The 19118-nt window shown below is 38.7% G+C and overlaps 1 protein-coding gene across 20 annotated transcripts in view; it reads left to right on the top strand.

Annotated features, from left to right (window-relative positions):
* Window positions 1–19118, top strand: part of Tlk2 (tousled-like kinase 2 (Arabidopsis)) — a 116065-nt gene that overhangs the window by 34006 nt on the left and 62941 nt on the right. For 11 of the 20 annotated variants that reach the window (XM_017314550.2, XM_006533316.4, XM_006533314.4 and 8 more), the window contains exons 3-6: window positions 5480–5551; window positions 6952–7021; window positions 7894–7937; window positions 8645–8740. In XM_017314550.2, the coding sequence (XP_017170039.2) occupies window positions 5480–5551; window positions 6952–7021; window positions 7894–7937; window positions 8645–8740 (282 nt within the window). The remainder of the gene's footprint in view (window positions 1–5479; window positions 5552–6951; window positions 7022–7893; window positions 7938–8644; window positions 8741–19118) is intronic. The other 9 variants (XM_006533315.4, XM_030246000.1, NM_001294331.1 and 6 more) reach the window with 2 other exon arrangements.

The raw sequence follows: 19118 nt of genomic DNA on the forward strand, positions 1-19118 counted from the left end.
TCCAGCCCCTATAATTTAGTTTTTAATTAAAAGTTAAAAATCCGTTTGTGTGGGTATACCCATTAATGTATGTGTGAATGTGTACCATAGCATGTATGTAGAGGTCAGAGAACAAATTTTGAAATTGGTTCTCTCCGTCCACACAGGGTCTGCTACACTCACCAGACTCACACTGCAAGTGCCTCTGCATACTGAACATCTCACTGCCCAGCAGCTTTATAATTCTAAAAACAACATTGTAGTGTGATCAACAAAATACATAATATAAAATTATGTGGGTTTTTTTTTTTTTTTGATTCTTTGAAGCATTTAGTACTATCTGGTCAAAACTATATCAGCAAGTTAGCCTTGAATGCACAAAATTTACTGAAAATCTCTTCATATACAGTTTATGCTTTTGTCCCAGGAGTGTTTTTGCATGTGTATGTATGGGAACTGTTGACACTTGTGTGTGTGTGTGTGTGTGTGTGTGTATGTGTTTACAATTTTGGGGAGTCAGTTTTCTTATATGTGGGCTTGGGGGATCTAATTTAGATCACCAGGCCAGCACAGCAAGTGCCTTAATTCATCAAACCGTCTCACGGATCCTTACTAATGTTTGGTTTTTTTCCTTTATTTTTATTTTATGTATATGGGTGTTTTGCCAGCATGTGTTATCTGTGCACTGCTTGTGCAGTGTCTGCAGAGGCCAGAAGAGGGCGTCAGATTCCCTGAGTTGTGAGCTACTAAGTGTTCCTGTTGTGAACTAGAACTGGGTCCTCTGTAAGAGCAACAAGGGCTTCTAACTGCTGAGCCATCTCTCCAGCCCTAGTAATGTTTTTTATAGCTGTTTAATTTTGCTTTTGTGGGGGTGAGACAGTACAGGGGAATCAAACCTTGGGCTTTGTGCAGCCTAAGCAGATGCTGTACCAAGGTGAAAATAGAGTTATATGTTGATACTTAGCATGCCTTTAGATTATAGTAATCTAGTTCAATTTTCATTTTGTCATAGTTGTTTTAATGACAGGGACACTTTTAAAACTTAGCACGTAAATTTTGCCTGTAAGCCTTGGTTAGTTTTTACTAGACAGTAAGCTGCTTTAGAACAGGAAGTGTATCTCATTGATCATTAATTAAGTTTAATCCAGGGAATTTATAATAATATGAGATGCTATACTTGAAGATGAGAAAAGATTAACTAATTCTTAATCTTTTTAAACTTTTGGTTATGTACACATGCTATTTCAAACAGTATATCTACCACTATATATCTGTAATTATTTTCATTGTAATTGCTAAAAAAACTTTTTAATCCTCTTATCTATGTTCACCACTCTTACTGTCACCTTTGTCCCCATCTTAGTCACTGATCTATCGCAGTGAAGACACTGTGACCACAACAGCTCTATAAGAAAGCATTTAACTGGGGGCTTACTGCTTCAGAGGGTCCTCTGTTATTATCATGGCAAGGAGCATGGTGACAGGCATGGTGCTAGAACAATACCTGAGAGCTGCATCCTGGTCTGAAAGCAGGGAGGGGGGGAGCAGAGAGAGAGAGAGAGAGAGAGAGAGAGAGAGAGAGAGAGAGACAGACAGACTGATTGACTCTGAATAAGGGCATGCCTCTTAATCCTTCAAACAGTAAGACTCCCTGATGACTAATCATTCAAATACACGAGCCAGTGGGGGTCCTTCTTATTCAGCCCACCTTTCTTCAATCACTCCCTTTCTTCCTTCTCTTTCTCCCTCTCCCTCTCCCTCTCCCTCTCCCTCTCCCTCTCCCTCTCCCTCTCCCTCTCCCTCTCCCTCTCCCTCTCCCTCTCCCTCTCCCTCTCCCTCTCCCTCTCCTCTCTACACAGTCTTGCTGTGTAGGCAAGATTAGTTATAGCTCACTATGTAATCCAAGCTCATGTTATACTCATTACCCTTGTTTCTGCTTCGGGAGTGTAGAGAGTACAGAAGCATCACTGTTTGGCTTTATAGTTTCCTTTAGGAAATGAAGATCATTTCATGATGAAGTAGATGTGGTCTTATTGCAATCTTGGGGGAATTGATTTGCAATGATTATATTAAAGGTAGTTCATGCTGGGAGCATGGTTCAGTGATAAAGCACTTGCCTAATACACAAGCTTTTTATAGGGCCCAATTCAACTGGTTTGCTGTTGGCTAGCCAACTTCCTGGCACCATTTGCTGAAAAGACTTTTCTTCATTGAGCGGCTCTAGCACCTTTCTCAAGGATCAGTTGGTCACAGTTAGAGTGTTTGCCAAGAGTCACCCTCTGTTCCACCCGCTGATGAGTTAACACTAGTTAGTACTGTTAGTACTGTTGCTCCTGTTGCTGCTGTTGCTTTAGAGAAAGTCTTGGTGTCAGGGACTGTGATTCCTTTTCTTTGTTCTTTCACATATTGTTTTGTCTGGTCTGGTCCCTTACAATCCCATATGAAATACCAGTATTTATTTCTTATTTACATTGAGCTCTGGAAATTGAACCTAGGTGTTTTAACCTTTACTACTAAGCAACACTTCTAAGTTCTGCCTCTACATTTTAGAATCAACTTAATCATTAATTTTGTGTGTAAAAATGTGACTATCATGAGCACAAAAATGTGTGCATGCAGGCGTGTGTGTGCGTGCGTGTGTGTTTTCTCTTTCTGTTGTGGGTTCTGGGGATTGAACTCAGATGGTTTGTACAGGCAGAGGTTTTACTCACTGAGCCATCTTGCTGCCCCCAGCTTAATATAAGAAAATCAGTAGAACACTAGCTGGGAGTATCAGTAAATTGGTGAAATGGAGACGGAGATGTTGCCATCGCAGCCATATTAAGTCTTCTGACCTACAAGCATGGGGGGGAGGAGTGTGTGTGTGTGTGTGTGTGTGTGTGTGTGTGTGTATGTTGTTTACTTATTTTAAGACAGTCTTACCCTCCTTTAGCCTGGCTGACCTGGAACTCAGTAGATGATGGGCAGCCAGTCTCTGCCTCCCAAGTTCTGGGTTAAAGGTGCGCACTTCATACCCAGTATTTATGTTCTACATTTCCTTGAATCCTTGTTTGTACTTTTTTTTTTTAAAGATTATTTATTTATTATATGTAGACACACTGTGGCTGTCTTCAGACACACCAGAAGAGGGCGTCAGATCTTATTACGGATGGTTGTGAGCCTCCATGTGGTTGCTGGGATTTGCACTCAGAACCTCTGGAAGAGCAGTCAGTGCCATCTCTCCAGCCCTTGTTTGTACTTTCTAGAGTATAGGTTTTATACTTCCCTTATTAAATTTATCTGTATTTTAATGCTTATGCCTATATAATTGTTTTTAATGTAATATTTATATTATTTACTGCAAATGTATAGAGATAAAATTTGTGTTTGTATGTTGCCACTTTACTTCATTTACTTCAGCCATAATTGAATGGATCCATTCTGGTTTTCTGTAAACATGATTGTACTATGTGTGGATTAAAATAGTTTCACTATTTCTTTCAAATATGATGCCTTTTATTTCTTGTCAGTTGCCTTGGCTGGACCTTCTAGCCTAGTGTTGGCTAGAAGCAGCATGTGTGAACCTCCTTGTCTTACTCCTGGGAAAACAGGAATTAATACTGAATTAGTTCTAGGGTGACATACTTCTCTCCCCCATTTCTTTTCTTTTTAAAAAAGATTTGTCTATGTTATATGTATGTTTCCCCTGGATGTGTGTTGTACACACCATGTGAGTGTCTGGGGCTGCTCTCAGAGAACAAAAGATGTCGGGGTCTCCTGGTACTGAGTTGCCAGTGGTTGGGAACTACAAGAATAGCAAGTGCTCTCTCTTAACCTCTGAGCCATTTCTTCAGCCTCTCTCTCTTCTTCCCACTCCCCTCCCCCACCCCTTTGACAAGGTTTCATATAACCTAGCTTGGTCTTGACCGAGCTGTATAGCTGAGGATGTCCTTTAATTTTGGATCCTTGGGCTGGTGAGATGGCTCAGTGGGTGGGAGCACCCGACTGCTCTTCTGAAGGTCCGAAGTTCAAATCCCAGCAACCACATGGTGGCTCACAACCACCCGTAATGAGATCTGATGCTCTCTTCTGGTGCATCTGAGGACAGCTACAGTGTACTTACATATAATAAATAAATAAATAAATCTAAAAAAAAAAAAAAAGAATCATGTTGTCCACCAAAAAAAAAAAAAAAAAAAATTTGGATCCTTGTACCTCTACCTCCTAGTTGTAGGGAGACATGCACTACCATTCTCAGTTTTGTGATGCTGGGGATTGAACCCAGGTCTTCCTGATACATGTGACACACGTACTTTATTAACTAAGCTATATTTCCAGCTGAGTTTTGGATTCCTTGCAGATGTCCTTTGTCAGGTTGAGGAGGCTCCTTTCCTGTTGATCTTATGAAGCCATTTGATTTTTTTTTTTTTTTTTTGATTTTATTTTTTTAGACAGGGTGTTATGTAGCTCATGCTGGCCTGAAACTTACTACATAGGATTGCCTTGAACTACTGAATGTTCTGCCTCCAAGAGTGCTAGGCTAGCAGGTATGCACCACCAACATTAGGCTAGTGATAAAGTAGTTTGCCATTTCCTATTGTGTAATTTTTTTCAGACAGGTTCTTAACTATGTAACCTCCACTGGCCTAACTCTTATGATTGCTGGAACTGTAGGTATGTGCCATGTTGCCTTGCGTTAACTAATACATTGTGACAATGCTGGGTACTGATTCTCTCTACCTTCTAAATTTTTTACTGTTTCTTGTTTTGGGGACAAGCTTATTTCTCTGTCTTCTCTTCTAGCCACCCTTAATCTGAAGTGTTAAACTTCTGGTGTTGTTTCTCAGAGAGAAACCTTTCTGTGTATTGCCCTAGCCTGGATATCTGTGGGGGGAGGAAGGCTCTTCTCCTTCAGATCCTATCTGTCTCTAGCTTGGGCTCCTTTGACCACAGCCTTCTGAGTACTGAGATGTTTTTAATATTGCATTCATGTCTCTGTAGGATGTTTTTCAGAAAACACTTTTTGGTTTGGTTTTACTTGGGAAGTAGAGGCAGATGGATCTCTATGAGTTGAAAGCAAGTCTGGTCTGCATAGTAAGTTTGAGGACAACCAGAGCTATAGAGATAGAGACTCTTTGAAAAACCAAAGTGTTTGTTACAGTGATCCTTAACTGCAGTCACAGAGAGCCATTAACCTCCTCAGGTGCTGTCATCGTGAGAGGCTGTTTTTATGACTTGCCATTTTTATTGTTCCTAAAGAATGGCTTTAGGACATGATCATACTCTTGAAGGGAAGACTTGCCTATGTGTAAAGCAAATAAAACTATCAATAGTTAGAGAATTTGAGCATGGAGGCCACAGTGTTGTAGCTGATCCCTTTCAGCTTGGTTTAGAGGGGTTGTAACAGCTGCTTCTGGTTCCTCTAATCTGACTTAGACATTCGAATCTACAGCCCTCTTGCATACGTTTGCTGTCATCTTAAATGAAAACTTTAATTGCTCATAAAACATTTTCCTTCCAGGGGCCACTCAACAGTGAGTCTTCCAACCAGAGTCTGTGCAGCGTGGGGTCGTTGAGTGATAAAGAAGTAGAGGTAAGCCGTTCCTGAACAACCCTGCTCTCATGTTTATACCTCTAGTCTGGGTTCAGGGTAGCACCATGTCACTGCAGGGCATTTCAGTGCAGTGCTGAGCTGTTGTCTTGGTGCAGCTTTGATGTGGCCCTCTGTCACATTTTTACTATACTCATACATGGGCCTTTTCTTTCTCTTTTTTACATCTTCTTTTGGGGGTGGGGTGGGGTGCGGGGAGGGATGGTGTTAGGAGCCTTAGTTTTTTAATAAAGGTGGGAGATTTGTCATTATAGCAAATTAGCTAGTTACTCTTGAGTTCTAATACTTCTCTGTACTCGTAGGTCAGTGGCTGAATTTAGCAGTAGCATTTGAAAGACTTTTTGTTGTTTAGTTTCCATTTTTTCCTGCTTAGCTGGAAGATAGTATTAAGTAGATAACTTACCCACATGGATATAGGTGCAAGTCTTTTTTTTTTTTTTTAAAGATTTATTTTATTTATTATTCGTAAGTACACTGTAGCCTTCTTCAGTCACCAGAAGAGGGCATCAGGTCTTGTTACAGATGGTTGTGAGCCACCATGTGGTTGCTGGGAATTGAACTTGGGACCTGCAGAAGAGCAGTCAGTGTTCTTAACCTCTGAGCAATCTCTCCAGCCTTAGGTGCAAGTCTTAAGTCAGTTGCTTGCTTTGTACTGTGAAGCTTTCTATAAATTTAGTTAGTTGAACAGACATTCAGGCCTTTACTTTTAAATCTCCCCTTTTTTTTTTTTTTTCTTAAAGATTTATGTATTATATGTAAGTACACTGTAGCTATTTTTCAGAAACACCGGAAGAGGGCATTCGATCTCATTACAGATGGTTGTGAGCCACTGTGTGATTGCTGGGATTTGAACTCAGGACCTCTAGAAGAGCAGTCAGTACTCTTAACCACTGAGCCATCTCTCCAGCCTGGGCCTTTCTTTTTAAAGGGTTGGGTTTAAGCACTTTTGAAGTTGTTTGAAAGCCTGCTATATGAATTGACATTTGTCCTTCAAAAATACTTTCATGAGACAGGTCTACGTGCGTACTCAGGCAGGCCTTGAATGTGAGATCCTGCCACAGTTTCCTGCTTGTGGGATTACAGGCATGGGCTACCATACTGCTAAAACATCTTACATTTTGTGACAATTCTGAATTACTGATGAGTATGTTGAAAGTAAATAACTTTTATTTTAAATTTTAAATAACTTTCTAAAAGTTGTTTATGTTTGATTAAAAACCCTGTACTTTTCCTGTTTCTCTGTCCCAAAAGCAGGACACTGATTTAAGACTTGTCTGTGCCAGTTATAACTCTTTTATATCTATAATATTTTGCATATACTCTGTTATCCTAATGTGAAAATTTACCAATATTCTAATTGTGACATGCATGGTGTTTAACAGACTCCTGAGAAAAAGCAGAATGACCAGCGAAATCGGAAAAGGAAAGCCGAGCCATATGACACTAGCCAAGGTAGTGGCCATCTTACATTAAACCCAGGCTGTCTGCGTACGTGAAGTGGTCTAACTCCCAGCATGTGATTTGTTTGCTTTGAAGGATCCCTGACAGAGGTTTCTGTGTTTTAGGGTATTAGGCTATTGCAGACTTGCTATTTGACACACACTGACGAAACGGTGTCAGTTCTTTGGGGACTCTTGTTTTCCCTGTGTACTTGAGTGATTTTCTTACTACAGACTTTTCTTCAGACCAAACAGGAATCATATGGGAAAGAGGGCACAATGAAGTCTTGTTAGTAGTGGTAGCCAGAAATGGTTTCATCTACAGAACTCTTCCATAGGAACCTACTGGGATGAAATTTGTATCAGTGATAGTTACACTGTTAAATATATAGTCAAGGATAAGAAAAAAAAATGGTTTAGCCTTTCCCTGTCCTGGTTAAGGACTGGAATTCCCAGTCTTTTTGCATTGATGTTCCCTTTTAAAAATCAGTAGTTAAAGTCATTCTGTCTTGTGTGAGGGAAGTCCTTCCAAGTTTACAAAGTTATGTAAAAGGTGACCAGCTCTTTAGTTCTGATGCATTTGTTTGAATCTTGGTTTCTTAAATTGGGATGTGGATTATAGATGATTTTTGTTTCCTGATTTTAGCATGTATATTTTTAAAACAAGGTGTGAAAAATTCCCATCAGTGTTCATTTAGTCACTTGTTACATAGAAGAGATAAGGTAATCTTAGTGTACGGGCTTGTATCATTTGTTAAAAGTAAAGCTGACACTTAAGATGACAGCGTTGTGATTGGTCAGTTACTGCGCTTTGACATGCATTTCAGTGATGATGGCTTATGTGTGCATTGGAAAAACTGTACCTAACTTTGGTTTCATTTTCAGGGAAAGGCACTCCTAGGGGACATAAAATTAGTGATTACTTTGAGGTAAGTTAAATTGGGGGTTAAAAAACAACCTCCAGTATCTTTAAACAACTTAATAATACTCTTGTTTATTTAAGGCGTTAGAAAGTAGTGTTTTGCCTTTACTGTGATCTTGCCCTTCTCTTTCCATCTTCATCAAACTAATGTTGGCCATCTTGTAATTAGAAGGACTGCTGCAGGTTTGCTAGGTTTAAGTTTTGTATCATGTGTCTTGTCTGTGATGATAGAAGAATTCACATATGAAGTGCACTTTCTCTTGGCCAGATTAGGTTTTGTGTTTCTCAGTGATTAAGGTACAAGGACTTGTCTCTCCTTGTGGAATGTATGTGTAGTGAACTCAGTGACTCATTGTTAAGTGGTTACTAAAGATCACTAACAACTTCTACACTACTGTCTTTCTGCCTCATGTATTTTGAGACCAAGTGGGGGTGGGGAGATGCATTCTTCTCTCATGTCTGTCCAAAACCATGCGTACTTTCAGCTTCAACCCATGTTTTCTATGTATCTTGTTACATTTCTTTGGGAGCTCTTTCTCAAAACTCTCATTGAAAAGATAAATTTGGCTTACATGGCATTTTATCTCTAGAATGAGATGTATTGACTTAAAGGGCCATGTATAATTAAGACCTGTTTGTATGTTAATCTTTTACTCTCCTCTGAAGCATGGTACTGTTTTGAATTATTCATATCCATTTTTCCCTGTTGGCCAGTTTGCTGGGGGAAGCGGGCCAGGAACCAGCCCTGGCAGAAGTGTTCCACCAGTTGCACGATCCTCACCGCAACATTCCTTATCCAATCCCTTACCGGTAAGCATTCACCTGGAGAATTTGACACCTATTATGTAGGAGACCAGTAGCCCAGGAACACTAAAGCCATTTCTCTTCCATTAATTACCCATAAGGAACGAGGGAGTAAACTTTATGCTGTTGCCTATAAATCACTTACTTAGATTGACATCTTTCATTAGCAAGTCAACTCTCTCAGAGTTAGTCCATTCTTTGATTCTTAATGGCAGCTCTTTAATTGCCTGTAAGCCTGTCCAATTTACCAGTCTGTTAAGAAAGTAATTCCAATCAGACGGTGGGTTTTAAACCATTGCCAAATTCTAATTTCTTTTCTTCCTTTTAAAATTTTAATCAGCTTCTGATATCCATATCTTTTAGGCTTTCTCACTGATGTGGTAGAAAACATAATGTATTTGAGATTGGTTTGTTTTCATCCTTTAAGAGAGATTTCAAAGCTTTAAAAAAAAGGACAAGGGCTAGGAAAGCTGGTTCCTATAAAGTTAGGTTAGCACTGCCCATCAGGCAAAGGATCTAAATTTTAGTAGCTGATGTTGCTACTTCCTGAACTCGCTAATGTAGGGTTTTATATTACTTTGCTCCAGTACCTTTGGGTAATTTGTTGACACTCTACAATGTGACTTATCTGTCTTTATGTCAGATTTCAGGAGCTGGGGTTAAAGTAAAAGTAAAAAAAAAAAAAAGGCTGGGATGCAACTTTGTAGTAGTGTGTTTGCCTAGAATTTGCAAGGCCCTAGCTAGGTTCAATCCACAGTATGGCTTTCATGTATCTCATGTAGTTTCGGAGCTCAAGGAATTGTAAAGTTCATTTGCCAGCCCTGCAGAATTGAGTGGCTTCTGTAATACAGTACATGGCTTAGTAGCTCCTGATGCTCTTTGTTCTTGCCTACTTGTCTCCTGTACAGCAGTCTTTCCTGTGCTGCTCAAGGCTTCCTTGAGTATTGTGAGGCATCCTGCTGCTCAAGGCCTTTGCACTGCTGTTTTCTTGTACGGAACCATTCATTGCCAGATTCCAGCAACCTCTTTAATAGGATGTTGTTCAAAAATGACCTTAACAGAGATCTGCCCTGCCCAGCCGCTCTAAAATATCATTTTCTTATACCTGGTTTCTCTGTTTGCAGTATTGCTTTGTGTGTGTGCATGGGTGGGTGGGTGGGCGTATGTGCGCGTGCTCGCACACTCATGAGCACATGCTTAGGCATGCACTTGCCACAGACTATAACTTGGGGTGTCTGTCCTTGCCTTACACCTTGTTTGAGAAGGGATCTCACCACTGCTACATGTATTGGGTCACCTGGCCTGAAAGTTTTTGGATATTCTGTGCCTGCTTTTCCACTATAGGAGTATTTGGGTGGCAGACATTCATTACCTTTATGCAGCTTTTTTTGTGAGTACTGGGGATTTGAACTCAGGTCATCTTGCTTGCATGGCAAGTGCTTCTGCCCATCTAGCCATTTCTCTACCCATTTCTCTTAGTGTTTGTCATTGCCTCTGTTCCTTCCGTCTCTCAGTTTTTTGTTCTACCTCCCATCCCTTCCTTCCATACACAAATTTCGATATATACTTAATTTTTTAAATTGGTATCAATTTTCAGATTACACAAACAGTTGTCCATAGTTTTCACAAACTGTACCAGCATAAGAAACCAAATATTACTAGCCCTAAAACATCACCATTGTGTTCCTTGCCATTCTAGCCCTTTCTCTGCCACTAGGTATAGCTGCTATCCATAAAATCATAAATATGTATTGTTGTGTTTGGTTCTCTGTGTTCAGTATTATTTTTGTGAGATTTATTGATATTGTCCTGTTTATTGTAGATTGTTTATTGTTATTATTATATTGTATAGTTTTAATATTTTTTTGTGTGTAAGGATGTACCTGCTTGCCCATGTGTGTGTTGTGCACACATGTGCACACATATGCAAGAAGACAACCTTGGTTGGATGTCATTCCTCATGTGCCATCTTTTTTTGAGACATGATCACTCACTGGGCTAGAACTTGCCAAGTAGGCTAGGCTGGCTGGCAATGATTTGTCTGTCTCTGTTTCTTCAGTTTTGGAATTTCATGTATATGCCATCATGCTGCACACACACCACACACAGCTGCATGTATGAGTAAACACACATATCACAGGATGTATATATAGGTGAGAAGATAACTCATGGATGTTGGTTCTCTCCTACCATATGGATTCAGGAGATCAAACTCAGGTTGTCAGACTTGGGGTCAAGTGTCCCATGCCCGGCTCTCCCTACCTCTTTAGTTTTATCTTTTTGGTTTCGTTTCATTTCATTAGGGAGCTGGTGAGACAATTACATTAGACCAGGCTGAGGCTGGTCTCACACCTGCCTCTGCCTTCTGAGTGCTGGGATGAAAGGCATGTGCCACCATGCCTAGCTGTTCTTTAGTGGGATCTAGGGATCCACCTCAGCTCTTTGTGTTTTCAGGGCAAGTGCTTTACCAACTGAGCCATCCCTTCAGCCTTAATAGTAGTACATTTTTATTTAATAATTTGTCCTAATTTTTAACTATTAACTCATTACCTATCTCTTCGTCCTCAAGTATTAGTCTTGCGAGAGAAGGCACCTTACTGTATTTCTTGTTCACTGCTATTTTCGTCTGTTACAGTTTTTGGTTTTGTTTTTCTTCCAGTTTTATTATATAAAACAAGTTATTTTTTAATCATTCCCTTTATTTGGCATGGAAGAGATAATATCTTGTTCAGTTTTTCAACCTCTAGCATCGAAAATGCTTAGGACCCAGTGGCCTCTCAAAATTGTTCAAAGGGAAGATAAAGTGAAGAGGTGTCATTTTGTATCCCTCTTCTTTGTGGCGCAGGGGTGGGGTGGGGGATGCTAAATACTGAACATTTTTAGGGTCTTGCACTTGCCTAGCGAATGTTCTGTTGCTGAGCTACTTCCAAAGCCCCATTAATGATTTTTTTGTATTTTTTGTTGAATATTTTAAATAAAAAATGTGCATAAAACGTGAGCATTTTCATGAAGGAGTTGGCAAAAGTCATGACAGCTGACAAGCAAGGAATGTTAAAAAAATTTTAACAAACAATATATGATAGAAAAGAATGGTCCTTTAAAGCTTAAAATATTTTTCTTTGGCCTTTCAATAACAAGATTGTAAAAAAAGATTATAAAAGTAGTTATAACCATCACATACAAGAAGTAAACTTTGCAGGAGTCTGTAAACTTAGATGTCCTTCCTTAAGTCCCTGAATGTATCCCACCTCTATGCCAGAGGTAATCTTGTTTCCATGGTAACTGCTTTTCCTTAGCGTTTCACTGTTACTCTAAGCAGACACATTTAACTACAGCTTAGTTGTGCCATTAAGTCACCTTTGCTAAGTATACTGTTTAGGCTGGAGAGTACAGCTTAGTTCAGAATATTGCTTGCTATAGTGGTGGTGCACACCTTTAATCTCAGCACTCAGGAGGCAAAGGCAGGCGGTTCTCTTGAGTTCAGGACCTATCTTGTCTAGAGTGAGTTCCAGGACAGCCAGATCTACATAAAGAAACACTGTCAAAGAAGAAGAAAAGAAAAAGCATTGCTTGATATGTGCCAGGCTTTATTTAAATTTGATCATCTGCTTGTTTTATCAGTTACTAAGGCAGGTGTGGGTATTTCTCATTATGACTGTAGAAGTTGCTTATGTATTTATGTTAACCTTTACCTATATATTAGGTGACTTTATTTACTTGAAGCTCTTTATTTTAGTTTATTTCATTTATACTGGTATTTGGCCTGTGTTTATATATTTGTGTACCACTTGTGTGCAGTACCTGAAGAGTCCAGAAGAGGGTGTCTGATCCCTTTACCTCAGTAATAGATGTGAACTGCCATGTGGTGCTTAGAATCAAACTCAGGTCTTCTGGGAGAGCAGACAGTACTCTTAATTGCGGAGTCAATTCAAAGCTCTTCTTCAAATGTGGTTTGTGTGATTTTAGTATATCCAAACCATTATATGTTCTTAGTATTTCATTTTATATACAATCAGCTTTTTGTTAATATGATTCCTGGCCAATATAATATGGTTGGATTTTTCCTTCATATATTATATAAACTTTTCTCTTAAGGGAACTGCTATATTTATTTAATTCTTTGGTATTGATTGATTGAGACAATGTCTCATGTGACATGGGCTAGCCTTGAAATTGCTATGTAGTGTAAGGATGAACTTAATTTCTGATCCTCCTGCCTACCTACCAAACTCTGGGGTTACAGGTGTTTGCCACCCTGCTTGGCTCCGGGCCTGCTCTTTACTCATTTTTACTTTTTATTGTACTGGGCATTGAACTCAGGATCTAATTCACACCAGGTAAATGCTCTGTCACTGAGCTAGATCCTTAGCCATCTGCTCTGGCTGCTTTTTTTGGTATTCTGACGTTTCAGTGTGTGTCATTTTGAATTATCTTCTTCTTGGTTAATGACTCTTTGGGGTCTTGGGGTCTGTGAGTTGGTATGCTTCTCCAGTTTTGAATAATTAATAGTTATTGTCTCCTAGGTATCTCTGCACTGTGCATTTTCTGCTGTTAGCAGAGCACACAGGCATCATTTCCCTTTGTCTCTTTAACTTCACGTCTATATAGTCTTCTGTCTGTGTATGCTTTTTTGTGGATTATTGCTTCTTGCTCCTCAGTTTCCAAATTGCCTTCCCCGGCTCAATCTCCAGGACCGTGCCACATGCTAAACAAGTGCTCTACTATGATACTATGAACTATTTCTATCCCGAGTCCTCTTGCTGCTTAAAAACAAAAAGCTCTCTGCTTTTTACTTACTTCTGTCAAGCTTTGTTTACTTTTTAAAGATTTACATTTTTAACATGTGACTGTTTGCTTGTGTATATGTATGTGAGCCGTGTGTGTACCTCATGCCCATGTCAGAAGAGGATGTCATAACCTCTTGGCACTGGGGTTATAGATAGTATAGGTGCTGGGAACTGAACCAGGGTCCTCTACAAGAGTATAATATGCTCTTAACTGCTGAGCCATCTCTCCAGTCCTCTTTATTTTTAAAAATCTTTATTGTGATTGTAGGGGTCAAACCACAGGTCTTGCTCAGCAAGTATTTTACCATTGATCTCTTATTTTTCTAAATCTTGAACACATGATTTTATAGTCAGTATCTGATAATTCTGGCATCTGAGGTTTTTATAGTTTCTGCTCTCATTTTTTCTTTTTTTTTTGTGGTTTTATTTAACTTTACACTGTTTTCTAATGATGTATAACTTAGAGTTCTTGAAAAATTATTTTTGACTGTGAAGATATATTTGTTCTTTGAGGGAGAATATTTGTTTTTTAGTTTCTAGAGAGTTTAGCTTTCTGTTGTAACCTCATCACATTTAAGGCCCATATTTGTTTTTTTTTTTTAAAGATTTATTTATTTATTATATGTAAGTACACTGTAGCTGTCTTCAGACACATCAGAAGAGACAGTCAGATCTCATTACGGATGGTTGTGAGTCACCATGTGGTTGCTGGGATTTGAACTCCGGACCTTTGGAAGAGCAGTCGGGTGCTCTTACCTGCTGAGCCATCTCACCAGCCCGGCCCATATTTGTTTGGTTGGTTTATTTTTGGTGTTTGTTTCAGCTGTCAAAGAATTGGTTTGGATTCTCCTAACACTTTCTAAGCCCAATTCCCTACATGGCCGAGGCAACTTCCTTGAAACCATGAGGCTAGAAGAAAGTTTTCTCTTGGTTTACTGTTTCCCTAAGAATTGCTGCATTGGAGGCCCACCTTGCAGTGGAAAGTGTTTCCCGTTGAGCTCTCTACTTGGTTGGGCTTTGGGCCAGAGATTACTTGACATCTTGGTGCCATATATGACTTTGATGTTTTATTTATCATGTGCTCTTAGGTTTTGTCCTAGCAGATCCTATATATTTTATCACATCCCTGATGTTTGTATATTCTTTAAAGATATTTATCCTGCCCCTTTAAAAATTGCTGTTTTGATAAAAAGTCTTGACTATGCTGGCTTGGAACTTGTTGTGGATTAAGGCATGCACCCAGCCGTGTTTGTTTATCCGTGGTGTCTAGGAATTGAAGGGTTTAGCTATATCCCTGGCCTGTGTCGTGTCTTTAAATTTGCTTTCCAGGGAAAGATTTATTCAAATATCCTAACCTGCCTTTGTTTAGTTAAAGACTTTAGACCTTAGTGGATATTTATTGAATGTAGGGCAGAAAAGTTGACTTAGTGAGCACATTGTAATGAATGGTTACCACAGTGTTATAGTGCACAAACTCAGACTCTTATGTTTGGTAAGAGTGTTGATACTGAGGACTAGTTACTTACAGATTGGAAAACTAAATTCATTTGTCAGTAGAATTTGATATATTTATCTTACTTTTACTTTCTCAAATGAATAGTTAAGTAGCCAGACATTATAGTACACAGCTGTAATCCCAGCATTTGTGAAGTTGAAGATAGAGGGTCATGTGTTTGAGGTTAGTCTGTGCTAAATACCCAGACCAAGGGCTAGAGAGAGAGTGCACAGTTATGAGCACTTGTTTCTGGCACCCACAATGGCTCATAACCATCTATAACCTGTAACTCCAGGGTATCCAACAGGCATACATATACTGCACATATATGCATACAGGCAAAATAGTCATACAAATAAAATCTAATGATTTTTAAGTAAGATAAAATTAGATGTGGGTTAAAATACATACTATGACTTTGACGTTTTTCCTGATAAACAGATTATAAAGTCTCTACAAAACAGCCATTTCTACAAAGGCCCACCTTGGCTACAGAGCAAGTTGAGAACCAGTATATGCCATTCAGTGAGACTGTCTCAGAGAAAACATAAAAATGATCTGGGAAAAGCCAGGTGTGGTAGTGCATGCCTTTTAAACACCAGTATTTGGGCGACAGAGGCAGGCAGATTCAGACAGATCTGAGTTAGAGGTAGCCTGGTTACACAGTGAGTTCCATGACAGCCAGAGCTATATAGTGAGACATATCTCCTCCCCCAAAGAACTGGGGATGTAGCTAAGCACATTCAGAGCAATCGTCAGCCCTACCCTCACTCCCCAAAGGCGGTTGGCAAGTGTTTCTATTTCTAGATCCTTCAGGATATATACATGTATGTTTGTACTAGTTGGTGCTAGTTTTCCTTATTTCAATCATATTAATTTATTCAGTGTCCTATAAATATTTGTGTTTTATAAGTAGTGTTGTCATTGTAATTAATGTCTCCTTTGTAAATACTTTTATTGTTTGTTTTGCCTGTTGAGACAGGCTTCCTGGAACTCACTCTGTAGACTAGGCTGGCCTTGAGCTCATAGAGATCCTCCTGCCTTTCCCTTCTAGGCACTGGATCAAAGGTGTGACCCATCACCACTCAGATGGCTCAGCCAGTAAAGCTTAGGCTCACGACCAAAAATAACTTCTGTATAATTCCTTAGTCAAAAAGTATATTTACAAAGATCATTCCAAGCTGGGCATTGGCGCTATACTCCTGTAGTCCTAGCACTTGGGAGGCAGAAATGCCTGTAGATCTCTGGGAATTTGAGGCCAACTTGGTCATCAGCTTGTCTTTCAAGTTTTGGGACAGCCAGGACTACAAAGAGAGATTCTGTCATTATATAGTTATATTTAGGTAATATATAGAGGTATATATTATATAAATACTATATGGTGTTACGTACATTTCTGTCAACAGTTTTAGTTTCTTTTGGCATATCCAACTAAAACTGAATTTTGTCATTACAATCTTTCTACCGAGAAAAATACTTTGATTTAACTTTGATTTTTTTTTTTTTCCTCTAGGGATATTAAACATCTTTTCATATGTTGAATGGCCTTTTCAGTTTAGCTAGGAGGACATTTTAAGATTCTTAATTTGGTGTCATGTATGTTGTAATTATGTTTACAAATTCGTGATATGCTTAAATTGATTTTTTTTCATTTAACTTTATAAGTGTCTTTTATTATTTTATACTTTTTAAAGTATAGAATAGAGTTTATTCAGGGCACGGGGAGGGGAGCTAAGAGGGTAGTAGAGGCAGAGAAAGGCAGGGAGAGGGAGAGAGTAGAGAAGTAGAGGCCGACTGTGACCACGTAGAGAGAGGGGGAAGAGAATAGGGAAGGGAGTAGGGAAGGGAAGAGGGCAAGAGAACAAGAGAGACTATGTTATACATCTTTAATGTCACTATGATTCAAAAACACACACATGCATGTTGCATCCCCAGGTATAAAATCTTTGACCACTAAGCTATAGCAGCATTTGCTTATGTTTTCTTGTATAAGTTTTCTTTTTCTTTCTTTCTTTTTTCTTTCTTTCTGAGATAGGGTTTCGCTGTGTAGCTCTGGCTGTCCTTCAACTCACTTTGAACTTATATTAGGCTGGTCTCGAACTCAGGATCTGCCTGCCTCTGCCTCCCAAATGCTGGGATTAAAAGTGAATGCTGCCACCAGCCATCTTCTTGTTATAATTTTTATATGTGATAGAAGATAGGAAGATGCTTGTCTCTCTTTCCTGTATAACTTCAGAAATAAGTGTGTTGATCTTATAAATACATTCTCTTTACTATAAAACATGCTTTGATCACAAATTATATAGCCATATTATATGAATTTGCTTCTAAATTCTTTGCTTTTTTTGCCACTAGAACTTAAACTATATAAATGCGTAAATAAGTACTTTGAGACAAGTTATCACCCATGTAACTCAAAGCTGACTGAATTCAGTGCCCCTTACTTCATCCTCAAGTTTTGGGATTACAGGAATGTCATTTTGAAAGTAGTTCTGTAGCATGTTTTGATATCTAGTAAGGTTTTCCTAATACTTTTTTTTGCGAGGGAGAGGGGTTCAAGTCAGGGTTTCTCTGTTTAGCCTTGACTGTCCTGGAACTCCTTCTGTAGACCAGGCAACTCTGCCTCCTGGGTGCTAGGATTAAAGGTGCGTACCACCACTGCCTAGATCCCTAATATTCTTTGTTAAACATTATGTGATTTTCATGTAATCCCCTAATATAATCTTATAAAAGCCGGTGAGAATTTATCCTTCCCCTCCAAAGCCTAGAGTAAAATAGGTAAAATCTCTGCTGGTTTTAGAGAAATTGGGAATTTGTGCATTTAAAACAGGATATTACCATCTAGGTTATCTTTCTCTTTGTTTGTTTGCTTGCTTGTTTTGTGACAGGATCTCTCCATATAGCCTGGCTGTTCTGAAATTAGCTTTGTAGACCAGGCTGGTCATGACATCACAGAGACCTGCCTGCCTCTCCCTGTCTTGTGTAGATTGTCTTTTATGTTTATCTGTGAAATTGTTTGGTTTTCTTTACATATATTTTCATAGTCATGGTTTTTGATGTTTTGTTATTTTCAATGTGGTTTTCTTCTATTTGCTGATGATAATTGTTGGTGTGTAGTAACTATACCTATCTTGTACTTACGTATCTGTCTACTGAAGTTTTTTGGCTAATTTGCTTGGTTTCCTTTATGACTATTTACCTCATCCAAAAGGGACACTTTTAAATATTTTCCAGTGTTTATATCACATTGTCTAATTTTCTTTATTCCATGTTACCTTTGCCTGTTCAACAATAATGAATGTTCTCTACTTACTATAGTACTCTTTTTTTTTAAAGAAAGATTTATTTATTTATTTATTTATTTATTTATTTATTTATTTATTCATTCATTATATGTAAGTACACTGTAGCTGTCTTCAGACATACCAGAAGAGGGCATCAGATCTCATTTACAGATGGTTGTGAGCCACCATGTGGTTGCTGGGATTTGAACTCAGGATCTCTGGAAGAGCAATCAGTGCTCTTAACCGCTGAGCCATCTCTCCAGCCCTACTATAGTAATATTTTTAGTGACTTTGAGAAAATACTCTCTTAGGTATTAAAATTGGATACTTCTAGTTTAAAAAAAACTTTTAGAAAACTTAAAAAAAAAAGTTGCCTGATAATATACAAGTTGATTGATTTTTTTTTTTTTTTAATGATCCAAAAGAAGAATCATAATTTTTTTCTGCCATTAGTGTAATGAATTATTTTAGGAGATTTGCTAATGTCTACCCATCCTCTCCATTTCTAGAGTAAACTAGACATGGTTGTCACATGGTTGTCACATGTTTCCCCTTTACTGTCCTATGCTTGCTTGCTCTGCTTGCATTTAGTTTAGAGCTTTTGCGGTATAATGAGATATAATGAGAGTAGAATTCAGAGTGCCATAAACTCTTGTCTGTAAAGCCACACAGCAGGTATTTTAAGTTTTTGTTTACTTATAGGATAGAAATAACTTTTCCTGTGTAAGATTGAGAGATCTATGGAGGTGATTTACTGAACAATACAAAGTAATCTGAACGTTGAGAGTTTTGTAAAATTGAATCATTAGAACGTCTTT

This window comes from Mus musculus, chromosome 11 (genome assembly GCF_000001635.26).
Source record: "Mus musculus strain C57BL/6J chromosome 11, GRCm38.p6 C57BL/6J".
NCBI classification, from domain to species: domain Eukaryota; kingdom Metazoa; phylum Chordata; class Mammalia; order Rodentia; family Muridae; genus Mus; species Mus musculus.